Source organism: Bacidia gigantensis, assembly GCF_019456465.1.
Source record: "Bacidia gigantensis strain McMullin 20006 chromosome Unknown contig_134, whole genome shotgun sequence".
NCBI lineage: Eukaryota > Fungi > Ascomycota > Lecanoromycetes > Lecanorales > Ramalinaceae > Bacidia > Bacidia gigantensis.
Window position 1 is genome coordinate 862,345 of NW_025408593.1, and position 18,844 is coordinate 881,188.

At 50.1% G+C, this 18,844-nt stretch overlaps 4 protein-coding genes across 4 annotated transcripts; 3 read left to right on the forward strand and 1 right to left on the reverse strand.

Annotated features, from left to right (window-relative positions):
• Positions 1 to 336: 336 nt before the first annotated feature.
• KY384_002033 (uncharacterized protein) lies at positions 337 to 2,665 on the forward strand (the record flags this gene model as incomplete). The annotated part of the gene is made up of 3 exons (XM_044810559.1): positions 337 to 468; positions 515 to 666; positions 715 to 2,665. The coding sequence occupies 3 exons, from the start codon at positions 337 to 339 to the stop codon at positions 2,663 to 2,665; spliced, it is 2,235 nt and encodes a 744-aa protein (XP_044672533.1).
• Positions 2,666 to 3,186: 521 nt separating this feature from the next.
• On the reverse strand, positions 3,187 to 5,170 carry RLI1 (Fe-S cluster-binding ribosome biosynthesis protein; the record flags this gene model as incomplete). Its single annotated transcript, XM_044810560.1, has 4 exons — positions 3,187 to 4,948; positions 4,999 to 5,010; positions 5,060 to 5,089; positions 5,151 to 5,170. The coding sequence occupies 4 exons, from the start codon at positions 5,168 to 5,170 to the stop codon at positions 3,187 to 3,189; spliced, it is 1,824 nt and encodes a 607-aa protein (XP_044672534.1).
• Positions 5,171 to 5,959: 789 nt separating this feature from the next.
• KY384_002035 (uncharacterized protein) lies at positions 5,960 to 10,851 on the forward strand (the record flags this gene model as incomplete). Its single annotated transcript, XM_044810561.1, has 6 exons — positions 5,960 to 6,376; positions 6,428 to 6,454; positions 6,546 to 6,591; positions 6,651 to 7,277; positions 7,327 to 10,576; positions 10,629 to 10,851. The coding sequence occupies 6 exons, from the start codon at positions 5,960 to 5,962 to the stop codon at positions 10,849 to 10,851; spliced, it is 4,590 nt and encodes a 1,529-aa protein (XP_044672535.1).
• A 1,004-nt stretch (positions 10,852 to 11,855) lies between these two features.
• On the forward strand, positions 11,856 to 18,440 carry KY384_002036 (uncharacterized protein; the record flags this gene model as incomplete). Its single annotated transcript, XM_044810562.1, has 5 exons — positions 11,856 to 11,870; positions 12,140 to 12,823; positions 12,869 to 15,209; positions 15,260 to 16,408; positions 16,444 to 18,440. 5 exons carry the CDS (start codon positions 11,856 to 11,858, stop codon positions 18,438 to 18,440), a joined length of 6,186 nt encoding a protein of 2,061 aa, XP_044672536.1.
• Between the last annotated feature and the right edge of the window lie 404 nt (positions 18,441 to 18,844).

Here is an 18,844-nt window from a genome sequence, read left to right on the forward strand (position 1 = left end):
AAGTGAAGTGCTGTGAGGATGATAATGGGAAGGTGAGAGTACTCCAGGTTGATGTCTGAAGAGGGCCACGCCAAGAAGAGCAGCTGATAGGGGGGCTCCAGGGCGCCCGTCCCTGTAATCGCCCCTAGAGCAAAGGTAAGGCACTTAGAACTCGCGGCTCGGGAACTTGACTTGCCGAGGATCTGCCGTCCGTTTGGGAGATTTGAAGCAACCTAGTTCTTAGGATTGTAATTCGATGACTCCTCTGCCTACGAACGACAACAACACGTCTGATCATGACTCGATAACAGCAGCGTTCGCCATCTTTGTTCGCTTCTGCACACTTACACTTTCATCATGAATGGTGCTCCAGGCCCCGCAGCCGCGTGGGGAGAGGCCCAGAATGCGGAAGGACGAGTCTACTACTACAACAAAGCCACTAAAGTGACACAATGGACCAAACCCACCGAGCTGCTGAGCCTCTCAGAAGTGAGCATCACCTTGTCTTTTATGACCGAAGCTGACCCTTGTCCAGCGCGCTCTGGCGAATGTATGGCAAGAGTATACGACAAAAGAGGGGCGAAAATATTGGTACAACAAGGAGACCAAGCAAAGCTCATGGGAGATGCCAGATGCCTACAAAGACGCTCTCGGTCAAGCTACCCCTGTAGCTAAGTCGGCTATGTCGTGGGTCATCTTCATCTTTCCGACGCTACAAGGCTGACCATCTCATAGCGCCCCTCAATTTGTGGCTGGTGGTACAACGACGATGACCAATTTTCAGAAGGATGACTATCACGAGCGATCGGAGCGGACTGGTTGGAACGAAGGGAATGATAAGCGCGGTCCTCCAGTATCCGCGCAGCAAAATGCCGACCCTGAATACTCGACGTTCGAGGAGGCTGAGGCAGCATTCATCAAGTTACTCCGGAGGTCTAACGTGCAGCCAGACTGGACTTGGGAGCAGACTATGAAGGCTACCATCAAGGACCCTCAGTATCGCGCCCTTAAAGATCCAAAGGATCGAAGAGCAGCTTTTGAGAAATACGCAGTAGACGTACGTATACAGGAGAAAGATCGTGCGAAAGAGAGGCTCGCCAAGCTGCGATCCGATTTCAACACGATGCTGAGGAGTCATCCAGAGATAAAGCACTACACTCGATGGAAGACCGCACGTCCAATCATTGAGGGTGAGACAATCTTCAGGTCCACCAATAATGATACTGAGCGCCGACAGCTGTTTGAGGAATACATAATCGAATTGAAGAAGACCAATATCGAGCGAGAAGCAATTATCAGGAAAGCTGCAATGGATGAGCTCGTGAGCATTCTTAAGTCTTTGGATTTGGAACCGTATACTAGGTGGTCTGAAGCTCAAGAGACTATCCATGCACATGAGAACTTCAAAGCTGATGAAAAATTCAAGACGCTTAGCAAGTCAGATATTTTGACTGCCTTTGAGAACCACATCAAGTCTCTCGAACGCACCTTCAATGACGAGCGTCAACGTGAAAAGAATTTCAAGCAGAGGCGAGAACGCCAGCAACGAGATCGATACGTCGACTTATTGCGAGAGCTGAAGGATCAAGGTAAGATTGCAGCAGGCACAAAATGGATGGACGTGCTTCCATCCATTCATGAAGATCCTAGGTACGTAGCAATTCTCGGTCAACCAGGATCCACGCCCCTTGACCTATTTTGGGATATGGTGGAAGAAGAAGAGCGAAGTTTTCGCCTCATCCGCAACGACGTGTACGACGTTCTCGAAGACAAACGGTACGAAATTACTACCCGCACCACGTTTGACCAATACAAGGATCTCATGTCCACGGACCGACGCACTGCCCAGCTCTCTACCGATACCCTTACCCTAGTTTTCAATCGTCTCCTCGAAAAAGTGCACAAACGTAACGAGGAAGACAAACATGCCACCGAACGGCACCAACGCAAGCTCATCGACTCTCTGCGCTCGAAGATCAAACACCTTTCCCACCCACAGGTCACGACCGCTACAACCTGGGACTCCCTTCGTCCTCATGTCTCTCACCTCGATGAATTTGAAGCCCTTGAGACTGATGATCTACGCAAGCAAGCTTTTGATAAAGTCCTCCGTCGCCTCAAGGAGAAGGAAGACGACATGGAGCACGTCAGCGACCGTCACTCCTCCAGCCGTCACCACCGCGACCCTCGCAACAGTGATTATAGAGGTGTTGAGGGTGCGGGCCACCGGCATGATCATCGCCGAGGTGGCCGAAGCAGCAGGACGCCGGAACTCGATGTCTATGAGGCAGAGCGTCGAAAGGCGATGGCAGATCGTGAGCGGCAGTATCATAAGGGTGGTTCCACCGGTCTGAGTCCGCCTGCTAACGGCCATGCGAGGTCAAGAGAGCGAGATCCTCCGCCGCGGCTTAGAGAATACGACCGCGAGAGAGATCGGGGAGCAAGGGTTGATGAGGATGGAAGGGCGCATAGGAGATCAAGGGCTGGAGAAGATTTGGACTACGGTGGTAGTGTTGCAAGTGGGGGACGTAGACGGAGAGGCAGCGAGGACAGTTTAGGTAGTGTGAGGAAGAGGGCGAGGCGGGAACGAAGACGAACCCCTCCGCCAGTGGAGGTGGCACAGAAGAAGGAAGAGCCCGCGGTACATTCAGGGAGTGAGGAAGGAGAGATGGTCGAAGATGAGTGAGAGATTAATGGCTTGAGAGGGCCCTATCCTAGAAAATTGAGCCTTGAGGCAGTCTTTATCTAGGAGGTAAGTTTGCAAGCGAGACGATTCATTCGGTACTCATTAACAGCAAACATTAGCATCTGCTCTAATTTCCCAATTCTGCATCTTGCCGTGACCTTTGTGATTTAAGCCACAATCACTCACATGATGCACACTTCGACCCCTTTTGCATGCCCCTGTTCCCTCCAAGCTCGTCTATGACGGGCGGTCACCTAGCTTGACCCACTGATTATTTAGCTATTCGTATCACCTCATACACGTATCATAGATCATGAAATCATAAGTGCTTAAATCATCAGCAGGAGGTCAACCACCCGTCCTAATGTTAGACGTCCTTGTCCTCTTCGTCTTCCGCGGCCTCCTGTTCCTCTAGAAAGCCCGCGGAGTGCTTCCTCCCGCCTTCACCGGCAGTAGAAGTCTTACTCACAATAGCCTCCTTTGGGCCGTTGTCGAGATCATAAACCGGAGCGACAACAGTTTCAACTCTCATTCTCCAAAAAGAAGTAATTCCCGCCAAGTTTCTGCTCGTGGTCAAGCTGAGAATTGTATTTGTTAATCCTTGGCCTGAAACTGTTGGGGTCTCGACGGAAGGTGACGTCAAGATTCTTCAAGAAGGTGTTGCATCCCGTCAGAAGGCTCTCGGGGGCGTTGGCGTGGGCTTTCATCGATGGCTGGCCGTCGAATACGATCACACGATCGGCGAGGTAAGTTGCCATGATGAAATCGTGTTCTACCACGAAGGCCGTCTTTTTGGCGTGCATAATGAAGCGCTTGATCACACGTGCAGCGATGATACGTTGCTCTGAGTCGAGGTAGGCAGAAGGTTCATCGATTAGGTAGATGTCAGCAGGCAAGCCGAGGGCTAGCACAATGGCAACGCGTTGCAATTCTCCACCTGAGAGGTTTTGGACTTCCTGATCAATGAAATCGTCGAGTTTCAGAGGCTTGTAGACATCGGTTTGAAATTGGGGGTTCAGGAAAGAGGCTTTGATTTTTTTGAAGAAAAGCTGGCGGACGGTACCTTGATATTTTGGAGTTATTTTTTGGGGCTTCATGGAAATGTTCATAGAGGGGACAGATTTGGTGCCGTCTGGTTTCTCAGCGCCGGCGAGCAAGCGGCAAAATGTGGTTTTGCCTGTGCCGTTCTCACCCATCATGACTATGATCTCGCTGTCGGTGAATTTGCCAGGGTCGATCTTGAGCTTGAAGCTGCCGAGGGTTTTTTCCATGGCTGGGTAGCTATAGCCCATGGCTTTGTCGGCTTGAAAGTCGTCGCCGGCTTCCGCAACTCGGAAAGTCAACGATTCTTCTCGGAAACGGAGATTTTCGGTTGGAATGTTACCGTCGAGGAAAATATTGATACCTTCTCGTACTGAGGCAGGCATCGTGACGACACCATAGACAGCTGGTTTGCCGTAAAGCACACAAATGAAATCAGAGAGATAGTCTAGGACTGATAAATCGTGCTCAACTACGATGACATAGTCGTCTGGACGGAGCAGATTGCGGATCGTACGTGCAGCGCTGAGACGTTGCTTCACGTCTAAGTAAGAAGATGGTTCATCGAACATGTAGACATCTGCATCTTGAACACAAACGATACCAATGGCAAAACGCTGAAGTTCTCCTCCAGAGAGTAGATTGATGTCACGATCTTTTACTTGGTTCAGATCCAACACATCCATGATTTCTTTAAGATTATCCATCTGGCAACGAGCCTTCAGTAGAGTTTCAACAGATCGGTCTGCCCCTTTGACCGCTTTAGGAATTTGGTCGACATATTGAGGCTTGACAACAGCCTTCAGGTCATCCTCAAGAACTTTTGTGAAATAGTTTTGCAGCTCAGATCCACGGAAATATTTCAGAATTTCTTCCCAATCGGGAGGCTCATTGTATCTTCCCAAATTAGGCTTAAGCTTGCCACTTAGAATCTTCAACGCCGTACTTTTGCCAATACCATTAGTCCCCACAAGACCAAGAACTTGGCCAGGACGTGGCATAGGCAGTCTATGAAGCTTGAAGCTGTTGGCGGAGTAGCGATGAGTGACTTGAGACTCCAAGTTTGTAGGCAGATTGATGATATTGATTGCCCCAAACGGACACTTCTTCACACAGATGCCGCATCCTATGCAAAGGCGCTCCGAGATAAAGGCGATCTTTGATTCAGGAGTGACCTCAATGCAGAGCTTGCCAGTCCGGACGACAGGGCACGATTTCTTGCATTCTTGCCGGCATTTCTTTCTTTCTTAGTATATTGAATGACTTTACACTCTGGGATAGTGGTGAAGTACCTTGGGCTTGCACTGAGAGGTGTATTGTCAGCCATGATGTACCGAGCCATGTAGCACATACCCCACCTTGTCATTGTTCACAATAGCGATACTGAGGACCGATGCATCAGCTTAGCATTCAACCTGCAGCAGGGACAAGAACAGGCTCATACCGGGTGAGTTTGTCGCTCATGGTTGTCAGCCGAAGCGTACCAGGGCTGTTTGGTGTTTGGGTTCAGGAAGCAATGTCTGCTAGCTGCAGTTGACGTATCAATGTCTCACAGAGGGAGGGAAGTAAGGCAACCGCTTGATGTGGGACCACTCATTCCGAGCCTGAAATCAACTGAACGTCTTCAGTTGTGGAGCGTATCCGAGCTAAAGGAAGCAGCCGGCGCTAGTAGATTTCCGCCTTTAGCCTGCGTTTCGGTCGTTGCGTTTGAATTCCATCTTTCTGTGGTGTCGTCCACACTTGCAACCCTTCGACCCTCACCCATGACTATCTCTGATACCGTCACCCTTTCCGATCCTGCTCGATATTCTATGAAGCCATGGCATGTAAGTCTGCAATTTTTTGATCCTGTTCCAGTGTTGTCCGCCCTCCTGATCCCGCCTCGACTTTGAGCGCCTTACGTCCTTCCTACCAAGATAGCATGAGGACATTCGATACCATCTGGCGCTGCTCTCCTTTCGCACACGGCAGGGCTCCATCCCAAATGTGTTCTCCGAGGTTTCAGTCTCCAGCTCATGCTCACAGCCCTGCTGTTCGACTGCCTACGACATCTGATGCTGTCATCTGATCTCATCAAAAAGAGCCCGGTTCCATCAATATTTGATTATATTTTGTCTTCAGCTAGCTCTGAGGGCTCATTGAAATCAGAATCTGGGTCGCCTGAGTCATGCTCGTTGCGTCATATTGCAAGATGCCTCAGAAGTATACAGCGCCGCTCTAATGCTAACCGCCTGTCCGACAGCGAGCAGCGTCATGTATGCCCAACCCGCTCCGAATACAACCAATTCGTCGCTTGTAAACGGCCATCTCTCTCCACCGCGTGCGAATGCTGCGCTCAGCTCAGCGCCTGATTCAGATAGCGAGAGCGCCCTCTCCGATGTCCTGGACGACTCTGCCATCCTTGCCCCATCCCCAGGTGCAAGAGTCCGCTCAATTGCAGAAAATCAAAGTCGAAGCCCACTTGAAAGCCTTTCATCACCTGGAGACGATGCTTTAGGCTCTGAAGATCCAAATTTTGGTGATGAGTCACCGCCCGCTGGGACTCGTTCCCCGTCCCAAAATACTCGCTCCACCTCCGAGGAGTCTCCTAGACAGCGGAAACGAAAAGCCGGCATTGAAAAGGATGACTTCGTGATGAATGATCCAGAGCTTTATGGCTTACGCCGGAGTGTACGTAGTCGCTGGCAAACAACTTTCGGCCATGCTAATGTGTTGCGAAAGGCTCGCCCTCGACCTAATCGTCAATTTGTGAGTATCGAGATGAGCTTGTTCTGTAGAGGATTCTGACCGTCGCATCCAGATTGATACAAGTGCAGAAGATTCTGATTCTGACATCCAGCGCGGTCCCCCTCGGAAACGACGGAAACCAGTACCCTCCATCTCAGGTGAGATAAACCCTCACGGCCTTTCTAGTTGAGTACTGACTTCGAATGTGATCACGAAGTGAATGGTCAAACACCGTCTGGTCAGTCTATGTCCGACCAAGACTCCGATGTCGATGACTATGGAGCACCCCGCCGGCACCTTACCAAGAAGCAACACCGCCGACCACAACCTTCGACGCGGGACAATACGCCAAATTACGGAGAAGTCCGCTTCTCGACTCGCAAAGCCGCCAAGATATCGAACTACAACGAGGACGATGATGACATGCTGGATGACGAAGAACCGCAATCTTGGACATACATTGATGAAAATACAGCACCCAAGATCGATTGTGTCCTTAACCACAGGATGCATGAAGGTATCGATAAGGAGATCACAGAACCTGGAAAAGACGATTTTGAATATTATATAAAGTGGGAAAACAAAGCCCACTATCATGCCACTTGGGAGACGCATGCTCAACTCCGTGATCGTCTCGGATACAAAAAGCTAGATAATTACTTCAAAAAGGTCGCCCAGGAGGACTTCTTTATGTCCAGAGATGAAAATATACCGCTGGAAGAGCGCGAGAAATGGAATCTAGATCGTGAGCGTGACACCGATGCATTGATTGACTACGTCAAGATTGAAAGAGTCATCGGTGTCAGAGATGGTGACGATGACACTACCGAGTATTTCATCAAATGTCAGTATCCTGGGAGATACCATGTCCATCAGATGTTAATTCTTTCTAGGGAAGGGGTTGCCTTATAACATGTGCACCTGGGAGAAAGGCGGGCTGGTCAGCGAGATCGCCCAACTCGAGATCGATCGCTATCTAAACCGAACATCATCTTTACCCCAGTCCAACAAGACGGAATCGAACCCAAATACAAGAAGCAGTTTCAAACGCATTGCAGAACAACCGTCTTACATCAAAAACGGCACGCTACGCGAGTTCCAATTGCATGGTCTGAATTTCTTAGCCTACAACTGGTGCAAATCAAAGAATGTAATATTGGCGGATGAAATGGGGTTAGGCAAGACTGTCCAGACAGTTGCCTTCATGAACTGGTTGCGGAACGAGCGAGGGCAACAAGGACCGTTCATCGTAATTGTCCCACTCTCAACTGTACCTTCATGGGCAGAGACCCTTGATTATTGGACTCCGGACATCAATTACGTCGTATATTACGGCAATGAGACTGCACGATCCATCATCATCGACCATGAGTTGCTTGATACATCAAACCGACCCAAGTTTCACGTGATGCTCACAACATACGAAGAGGCTCTCAAAGATGCTTCCTTTCTCTCGCAGATCAAATGGCAATTCATGGCCATCGATGAAGCTCATCGTTTGAAAAATAGAGAATCACAACTGTACTCAAAGCTCCTTGCTTTCAAGGCACCTAACCGGCTTTTAATCACAGGCACTCCGATGCAGAATACGCTTGGCGAACTGTCTTCGTTGATGGATTTTCTCATGCCTGGGGCTGTCCAGATCGACGAGAAGATGGATTTGACATCCGAAGCCGCCGGCGCTAAAATTGACGAGATGACCAAGGCTGTTCAGCCGTATATGCTTCGCCGTACGAAGAATAAAGTCGAAAACGATCTACCTCCAAAGACTGAAAAAATAATCCGTGTTGAATTATCTGATGTTCAGCTCGAATATTATAAGAATATTCTTACTAGGAACTACACTGCTCTGAACGAGGGAGCGAGTGGGCACAAGCACACACTTCTCAATATCATGATGGAGTTGAAAAAAGCTAGCAATCATCCGTTCATTTTTCCCTCTGCCGAGGATAAGATTCTCAATGGCAGCACCAGTCGGGAGGATACGCTGCGGAGCCTCATCACTAGCAGTGGCAAAATGATGCTTCTTGATCAACTGCTCAAGAAGCTCAGAAAAGATAATCATCGTGTATTGATTTTCAGTCAGATGGTGATGATGCTCAATATTCTCGGCGACTATTTACATCTTCGCAACTACCAGTATCAGCGTCTGGATGGCACCATTTCTGCAGCCCAGCGTCGCATGGCAATTGATCATTTCAACGCCCCAGAAAGCAACGATTTTTGCTTCTTACTGTCTACGCGTGCTGGAGGCTTAGGCATTAATTTAATGACCGCAGATACAGTCATTTTATTTGACTCGGATTGGAATCCTCAAGCTGACCTTCAAGCAATGGCTCGAGCTCACCGTATTGGACAGACCAAGCCAGTCAGCATTTACAGACTTGTTGCTAAGGAGACCGTGGAAGAAGAAGTTCTCGAGCGTGCGCGCAACAAGCTCATGCTTGAATTCATCACCATACAGCGCGGAGTTACTGACAAGGACGTCGAAAAACGTCTGTCCGAGAAAATGGCACGTGACCATAAGAAGGTGGAGTACGCTGAGCCAAATTCTGCAGAAGATATATCCCGGATCCTCAAGCGTCGAGGCCAGAAGATGTTCCTCCAGTCTGGTAATCAGAAGAAACTTGAGGAGCTAGATATTGACTCTGTGCTAGAAAATGCCGAGGAGCACAAAACGGAACAAGCTGAAGCCATCGATGCGGATGGTGGTGAAGAGTTCTTGAAATCATTCGAATACACTGATGTCGATATGAAGGAACTCGAGTGGGATAGCATTATCCCCAAGGAACAGCTAGACGCCATCAAAGCCGAGGAGAAGCATAAAGCAGATGAGCAATACCTGAACAACGTCATCGCGCAAAACGCCCCTAGGAAAAGAAAAGCCGATGAAGAACGTGCGGAGCGAGCCGCTAAGAAGAGAGCAAGAGATCTTGCTACTGTTGACTCCGACGATGAATCAGACCAACAGCCTGGTCTTGACCCAAGTCGGCCATTGAATACGAAAGAATGTCGAAACCTAATCACCGCCTTCTTACGTTTTGGTCTAATGGACGAACGGAAGGACGAGATCCTACAAAAAGCTCGACTTACCAATAGAGATTATTCAGTCGTCAAGGCGACCATTGATGAAGTCTTCGCTACCGCAACAAGGCTTGTCAAGGAGGAACATGATCGCCTTGCCGCTTTGGAAAGATCTGGAAAAACGATTACCAAAAAGGATCGCAAGGCTGTTCTCTTTGACTTCAGAGACGCTCAGCGAAATAACGCCGAACATATTGCTGAAAGACCCGGTGAGATGCATATGCTGATGGATGAGGTTGCCAAATTTGCAGATCCCAAAAGTTTCAGAATACCCGAAGCCTCCAAACCTGCTACTTATAGCTGTGAGTGGGGAGCCCGCGAAGATGGTATGCTTTGTTTGGGTATTGTAAGACACGGTGATGGTAGTTGGGCGGCTATCCGCGATGACCCCGAGCTGGGAATGCAGGACAAACTCTTCTTGGAAGAACATCGGGTTGAGAAGCAGCAACAACGCATCACAGGCGGAGAGAAGGGCCTCAAATCGCCTGGAGCCGTTCATCTTGTGCGAAGGAAAGATTATCTCCTCTCTGTACTGAAAGAGAAAACAAGTCGAGGGACTAATCTAGCCGCCAAACGTGCCGTTGAGAATCACCATCGCAACAACAAGAAGAGCAGCGTACAAGCTCGCCTCGGGGATGGCCACGGGAGTGTATCCGCTTCGCCTGTCCCGTCATCTGCCCGAAAAGTTCACCGAGATATAGATAAACATCGACACCGAAGCAACGCGGAAGGGCGAATCTCCCTTGCTGAGGCAAACGGGTATACCCCACGGCAGGATCGACCACGATCACATACAGAAAACCATCATTCGCCCGCCGGGCAGCAAAATCATCGCCGTAGCAATGAACCTAGCGGCCGTGATTCCACAATGGACAGTCTCATGTGGAAGATCTTTAAGCCGGTACGCGAAAACCTAAAAAACATTCAAAATGCTACAAAACACAATATGCAGAATAGGGCGGAGCGCGCGACCACGCTCCGTAGGGAGCTTTTAGAAGTAGGGAAACATGTTGAAAGCCTGGCATCTGACGAAGGAGGCGATCTGGGCAATTCATTTTGGTAAGCAGAACCTGACGTGTGTGTTTTGCTACTATCAACTCACGCATTCTAGGGAATTTGTGGCTACGTACTGGCCGAACCCTGGCACCGAGGCCCACGTAATTAACAGTTTGTTTACCAGACTTATGAAGGAGGAAAATACAAAGAATGACAGCGCTGGAGTCAATGGCAAGACCTCCGAACACCCCAACGGACAATCCAATGGAGCCACAACCCCTGCAGCTCCATCTGAAGTCAAGCCAGAGGTGAAGCAGGAGGTATCTGAATCGGCATGAGTCAAGGTGAGAGAGCGATCAGCGCTGGAGGATAGGATATTAGAGCTCGAACATCCAATTAGCGGCATGTGCAAGGCGCTGTGAGGATACACTTGGTTTGCAAAGAGACCGCCCGGAGTGGCTAGAAAAGAGTCGAAGGCGTTTCTGTATTGCAGCGGATGATTCGTATGAACGCATGGCTAGATGTGGGTATAGGCAAGGCGTTTTGTATAATAAGATCTGCGCTTGGGAAATTAAAATGTTCCCCGGGGGAATTTGCTTGGCTTGTGGCCAGCATTTATTAACGAAAATATACGGAGTAGACCAAGCAGCTGCACGCTTTCACGTTTCTGTGGTTGTAACTGCGCTTTGAGGCAAGACCCGGAAGTAACCAGGCCAATTAGCATATGGATCAGGCATTGAGGGGTCTCAGTGGCCCCAACTAACGCACCAGACGCAATACTCGTAGATGATGGGCCTTGAAAGGTTGTAGCGTGGCGGGATGATAAGCCAATGGCGATCGCTGACAAGAACTGGTCGATATTAGCAAGGTTATTGGAATGGAGGCAAGTCCTCCTCTCGGTCACCTTTACAAGGCTCCTTGCATCTCTGATCACTGCGTATCCTCGGTAGTTGCGTAGAGACTTTGGGTGGGTGTGGGCTCGGCTTCATCGATAGCTGGCCGTGATACACAATTAGAACGAGCAGGGTAGATTGGGGTCCAAAGATCGCCCTCCTTTGACAGGAGGATCACCTCAACTCAGCTCGTCGTGTGACCTGCTGCCACCACTACCTCCACCACACCTTCTGGTCATCTATCTCAATCTCGGATAACAAATACAGTGTGTTGTTTGCTCTCTCCTTGCACTGCAGCGATCCTTGGGTGGAAGTTTGCTATCACGCCAACGCCTTTCGTCCAAACGTTCACCATTTCATCTAATCTTCGTCGACTTCTTCATCAGTCCTATCGCCTTCCATGAGCTCATTCTCCATCGCCGAGCTTGTTCTTGCACAAATCAAGCACAATGGCAGCAGTAGCTGTCAGATCGCATTGCGACAATGGATTTGCCGAGCCAAAGAGCCCGTTACTGAAGACTGGTTTGGATAGTGCGACAAGACGATGGATATGTAACCAGTGGACTTCAAGATGCAGGAATACATACAATTGTCAGCTGAGGAAGCCTGCAGCACAGATCCAATGTGTAAGCATTTAGCCTCAGCCGCCCTTTTGCGCCTCCGAACCAGGTGCTAGGGATGTTTATGTTGCGCGCGTACTTCAAGCTATGATACTGAACGAGTTGGCATATAGGATCAAGCAGTGACGCCTCGTATCTCTCTACGGGCTGCTACAAATTCTAGGCTGTGCAGTGAGCCTCTACCTTGCATTAAAGGTGGCCCAGCAAGTCCACCATCCTACGAAGCCTCTATAAATGATCTACCACCACAATACTACCACAATGATGCGCTGGGTCGCCCTGTAGATCTCAAGATCATCCCGTTGCCCCCCCCATATCATGAGCTCGACCCGATAACATCCCCGACTTTCCCATGCAAGATTCGGATTAACCTCAAAGACGCTTCCAATGTACGTCAAGCACCCAACAAAAAGAATAAGAAGGCGCAAAAGGCAGCTGATCAAGCAAAATGGGCCGGATCGGGGGATGAGGGTGGCGATAAGGGAGGGGGCGCTGAAGGAGAAGAAAATGGCGAAGGAGGAGGTTCTGGTGGAGGCGATGCTGGGGGCACGGGTGGCGATGGTGGTGGGAATGATGGCTGGGGTAATGATGAATGGAATGACACTGGCGCGGGAAATAAGAAGAAGAAGGGAAAGAAAGCAAAAGACGATGAAAAAAAGAAGGAGGAAGAAGAGGAAGAGAAGAAGGATGGGGAAGCCCCAAATGACCCCTTGGACTGGGCTAATGAAGAAGGGGACAACTGGGGCAGCTTCACGCCCGCCGCTGCTAAGAAGGAGAAGAAAAAGAAAAAGGGCAAGGTTAGTTGCCTCGGACCTAAATCAAAACTTGCTTATAGATCTTAGACCGATGCAGGCGAAGAGAAAGCCACCACTGCGTTCGATAATATTGATCTCAACGATGATGCCCCCAAAATTGATCTCAGCTTTGGAGACGGAGGTGAAAAGAAGGATTTTGGCTTTGGGGGGTGGGACAGTGTTGGCGGTGGTGGATGGAGCTCAGGTAACACTTGGGGTTTTAACAACGCTATCCCCGGGTCAACAGATGTTGCAGATTCACTGTCCAAGAAAGGCGCTTCTTCGGATGCTACCAATGACAGCAATGCTTGGTCTTTTGGCGGTAATAAAAAGAATAGCAAGAAGAAGACGACGACAACAGCCTTCGATTTTGGAGATCTGGGTGCTGTAGATGAGGACAACGAAGCTGAAACAAACAAAGAGGAGCATCAAAATGGCGACGAATGGGGCAGTTTTGCAACCAAGAAGGAAAAGAGCAAGAAGAAGACGAATGTGGCTGGCGATACTGCCAATGATGTAGTTGATTTTTCTACAATCGGAATGGCGACTACTGACCCACCTGACACAAATGGTGATGATTCGTGGGGAGGGTGGGGCACAAACAAGAATAGTAAGAAGAATAAAAGTAAGAAGACAGAAGAAACCCCTCCTGTTCCGGTGCCTCCTATGGCGGCCGCTGTTGATACAGCAGATGACTGGGGAGGATTTGGCTCGAAGAAGGAAAAGAAGAAGGGCAAAAAGATCAACGAGGCAGATGAGCCCTTAGTTTTGAAAGAGGAGCCAGAAGCAGAAGCCGACGATGCCTGGGGTTTCGGGGCAAAAAGGGAGAAAAAGAAAGGCAAAAAGGATGCCAATGCGCTTGCCGATCCTGCAGTTGCTTCACCTGAAGAACCTGAGGCTGAGGGTTTCGGCTGGGGATCCTTCGGCAAGACTGAGAAGAAGATCAAGAGAAAGGATGTAGGGAAAACGGAGGAAACTGCTGCTGTCCCCTCGAAAACAAAAGCCAAAGAAGAACCTGCCCTCGATGAGTTTGATTTGGGCTTTGGCAAGAAAAAGGATAAGAAGGGCAAGAAAGACGCAGAAAAGGACGAAGAAACTTCGGCCATCAAGGACACACCCGATGCAAACTTGGATTTTGGCTGGGGCTCTTTCAGTAAGAGCGACAAAGAGAAGAAAAAGGGCACCCGGGAGACCGAAGAAGCTGATTTTACGGCTTTGCCTGATGCTGAGGCCGAAGCAAACACAGGTTGGGGAAGTTTTGGGGCTAAGAAGGATAGCAAGAAGAACAAAAACAAGTCAATCTGGGATGAGCCTGACAAAGTAGAGAGCGCTGTGGACCAAACGAAGAACGATGCCGAGACTGGTGGTGACGATCGCTGGGCCGCATTTGGGGCCGGAAAAAACGACAAAAAGAAAAGCAAGAAGGATGTTGAGGAAAGCAAAGCCATCGAACCGGATCCGATTGTAGATGATAACACGAGTATCTGGGGATCTGGATCGAAGAAAGAAAAGAAAAAAAAGACTGGCCTCATATCGGAGGTGAAAGAGGATGCTGAAAGCAAATCCGAAACGAAATCTGTCAAGGATTCTGCCAGTGTGGCTGCGGACGACGACTGGGGCTCAACTTGGGGTGACGATACCAAGAAGAAGGGTAAGAAGAGTAAGCGCAACTCTATGGCCAGCTCTAAAGGAGAGGATCCGCCACCGCCACCGCCACCCGTCCCAGCCGTGCCTGATATTGATGACGCGTATGGCCCGCCGAAGAAAGAAAAAGATAAGAAGGGAAAGAAAAACAAACTCATTGATCTGGAGCCGGAACCCGAACTCGAACCGGAAATCGTGAAGAAGGAAGAAGTCGAAGACGACAGCTGGGCGGTCGGCTTGAACCCCAGGGAGAAGAAGAAGAAGCTAAAGGAACGTGAGGCCGAGAAGAAGGAAAAGGAAAGGGCCGAGAGAGAAAAGCAAGAAGAGGAAGAGCGATTGCGACAAGAAGAGGAAGAGAAAAGACGAGCCGAGGACGAGGCTTGGGCTAAATTGCCTCTTCGCGAGAGGAGAAAGAAGGAGAGACAACGTGAGAAAGAAAGGGAGGAAAGAGAAAAGACGGAGAGGGCGGAAAGAGAAGAGGAAGAGCGAGTGAAGTTAGAGGCCGAGGAACAAATGAAACTGGAGGAAGAGCTGAAAAGGCAGGAGGAAGAGCAAAAAGCTCAAGAGAAGGAAGACAAAAAAGCTGGAAAGTCTGGCAAGAAAGGCAAAACTACGACGCCTGACACCTCCAAGGCTACGAGGATGAAAGACTTGCTGGAGGACTCTGTTCCCGATGACCCAGTCTCGGTTGATCCGTGGGGGAGCTGGGATACTTCTTCGAAAAAGAACAAGAAGGGCAAGAAAGGTATGGCCAGTGAAGACCCACCCCCCCTGCGCCAACTCCGCCTGCGCAAGGCCTGACCCCGGAACCTGAAGATGAGTGGGGAGATATCTTGAGCGCGACCAAAACGAAATCCAAAGAGGACGACAAGAAGTCGAAGAAGGCAGAATCGTCGGCAGCCAAAGCAGCAAGAAGCTTTTGGGGTGGTATGGACGCGACCACTACTGCAAAATCGAAGGGCAAGGACGAGGACCTTGAGGAAGTGGCAGAGGAACAGGCCACGAAGAAGTCGTCGAAAGACAAGACATCCAAGCTGACGAAGACGACGAGCAAAGACAAGGACAAGTCCAAGGATACGAAAACGAAAGGCGACGAAGATGACGATGCGGAACAGGCAGCAGCAGCATCAGCAGGGGGCAAATGGGGAAAGGACAGCAAGTCGAAAAAGAGTGACATCAAGGCTGATAAGGATAAAGATGCTAATAAGCAGGTGGACCTTCTTGACGATCTGTATGAAGAAGAAGAAGAAGAAATCAAGGCGGGGAAGAAGACATCTGGCAAAAGAATGGAAGAGCCTAAAGAAATTGCCAATTCGATGTGGGCCAATCAGAAGGGCTCGGGTAAGAAAGGAGCCATCTCGAAGGAGGTGGAAGTCTCTGACGACGCTGACAAACCCGAGAAACCTTCCATCCTCAGGGACTCAAAAGCGTCCAAGTCGACCATGTCCACGACCAAACCATCGAACAAGCTCTCGGTGAAAGATCGAGTGAAGGAACTCGAAAAGGAACGCGCCAAGGCCAAGTTGGAGGAGGCAGAGCAGGAGGAGCCAATTTCGTCGCCGACGGATGATCCCGAGCCCAAATCAAAATCTGATAAGGATAGAAAGGCTCCTGCCAGTAAATCCAAGTCTGCTGCTGCTGCGGCGGCCGCGACTAAGAGCAAGACCAAATCCTTTGCATTCGTAGATCCCAAGGACGACGTTGTCCCCGGTAGTTTCCCCGGCGACGGAATGGATGACGACTTCAATGATTTGATCGACTTCGAGGGCGAGTCACCTGCCCTGGAAAAAAAATCGAGTAAAGACAAATCCAGTAAAGTAACTAAATCCGCCAAGTCAGCGGCAGTAGATAAGAAGAGCGCGAAAGAGAAACCCCCAGTAAAGGCACCGCCGACACCGCCTCCAGAGGAAAAGGAAGAGAAACCGGCCAAGAAGGAACGGCCGCGTATTTCCAAATCCGCTGGGCTCTGGGGGCGGCAGCTGCGACCCCGAAGAAGGACGTGAAGAAAACTACCAAATCCAAAGATGACGCTGACGTTTCGCCGCCGAAAAAGGAGAAGCCATCGTCTGCTGGTCTAAGTAGGTCAAAATCGACCAAAACCACCAAGGAGGTCGAGAAGGAAGAATCGAAATCTTCGGAGTCAGAGAAACCGAAAAAGAAAGCCGAAACACGTCCCTCAAAATCCAGAGGATCAAGTTTTGGTGCTTTATTTGGGGCTGCTCCACCGCCCTCCAGGCCGAAATCTTCCCGTCGTAACAGCACCGCCACCTCTGGTGCAAAGCGAGCTCAGGATGACGATGCCGACGTCACAGGTCTACCATCCCCGCCTGCTGAGGATACGCCCAAGACGTCAAGTAAGGCTGCGAAATTGCTTGGAACGGACTCTAAGAAATTAGGTCGAAGTTCATCCACCAAGAACAAATCTAAGCCTCCAGGTAAGAAGCATGTGGAAGCTACCAAGCCATCTAGCAAGGGCGCTGACGTGATCAATTCAGCAGTTCCTGATCCGTACCCTATAGACGACGATGACATGGTCATGATCAATGCGCCTGAGAATCCCATGATCAATGCGCCTATTCCGCAGTCTGGCAAGGATAAGTCTTCAAAGCGAAAGACCAAGGACGAACGGGAGACGTCGCCTCTCAAGAAGGATTTGCCTGATCGAACTCGCTCGAAGAGGGATTCAAAGCGACAATCGAAAGCTCCTGGGGGCGATGATGATGTTGTAATGGTAGACGCAGGTCCGTCAGATGATGTGGATGTGGCCGACGGTCCAGACGACATGGCCTTCATCACCAAACCTAAAGGCCTGCAACGTTCCAACACTTCCAAAAAACCGGAGAGTAAGATTGGTGGTCTATTCGGTGCTTTTCGAAAGAGTCGAAGGGCATCAGAAACCTTAGACCGCAAACCGGTGGTGGAAGACGATGTGACCCCGCGCAAACGCTCCGCTGCCGGTGGGGATGACAGTACGAAACGGCCGCGCCACGAACGCCGTAAATCCACTAAAGTTGACCGCGCAGCGGAGGGCTACGTCTATAACACCGAACCAGAAGCCACCGCCGGTGCTGAAGACGCAGAGGCCGTTCGGCGGGAAGAGCGACGCGCGAAACGCTCAGAAGAGAAACAATCCACGAAATTAGCTCGCGAGGCAGAACAGCAAGCGATCGAAGAGCGGCGCGGTAAACGTCGCAAAGCAGAACGAGACGCAGAAGCAAAGAAACAGGAGGAACGCGAAGCCCGCCGAGCCGCTCATCGTGCCAAGGATGACAATTCTGAGGCTCGTAGAGCGAAAGATGCGGAAGATAAAGCCAACAAAGACCTCGCCGATGAGGTACTTCTCAAACCACGGACGAAAAGGAGGGAGACAGACGAGACGCATCAGTCGTCGCATTCGAGGTCGAAACATCGGTCTGAGAGACACAAGTCGTATCTCGATCCTCTATCGGGAGGGCAGGAGCCACCATCTGCCGAGTCCAGACGACCAAAGTCTTCGCGAAGAAAATCCACGCAGCCAGGGACGCCGGGTGTTTCCAAAAACAACGACCCCTACGTGGCGGGTGGTGGAAGGGATCACACGTCCTCTTGGGTTGCGTCGCAGCATTCAGACCCTCCTGACCCGCCGACAGTAGAGGGCACGATCTTGGAAGCCGAGCCAGATCTAGGTGCAGGTGACAGGAAGGATATGACGGAGGACTTCCTTGCGGATGAGGATGTGAGGAAGAAGAATCGACGGAAGAGCTCACGGAGAGATGGGCGGACCAAGATTTATCCTGATGTATTGAGCGAGGACCAAGACCGACGTGGCGGGGGTGGTGGGAGGAAGAGGGACACTATGTCTGGTGGTCTGGGGAGAAAAGAGAGTGTGAGTCCACCTGATGCACTCGGGGGTGTAAGATTGGGTAATGGAGAGAAGACGTGGGAAGCCAAGACTGGAGCAGGCAAAAGGAGTAGTTGGTTCCCGAAGATGTTCTAGGCTATCGTTGGGTTGACACGAAGGAAATGGTGATTTGGGGGCTGGATCGGCCGCTTTTGTCTTTCAATTGAAGGGTTGGGTATCAACAGATTCCAGCATCGTGTGCGAGCCAGCGAGCGGGACAAAGGACAGCACGTTCGTTACTTTTCAGCTATCATTCAGTCTGTGTGTTAGTTACCAGCTAGTCTATTTCTATACCCCCAGGCGATAACAGCAGATCGCGAGTTGAAAGATTGAAAGAATCATTCGGTATCTCAGGTGTGTTCTACCGGCATTGATTACTACAGTTTGAATAGTCTTCTAGTATAGCCTTTCTCTAGTCTGAATGTCTTCTCATGAAATTCGTTCTTCCATCTATAAGAACCTTTTGCAGCAACCGTGTCTTTCTTGACTTGTGTTAAAAC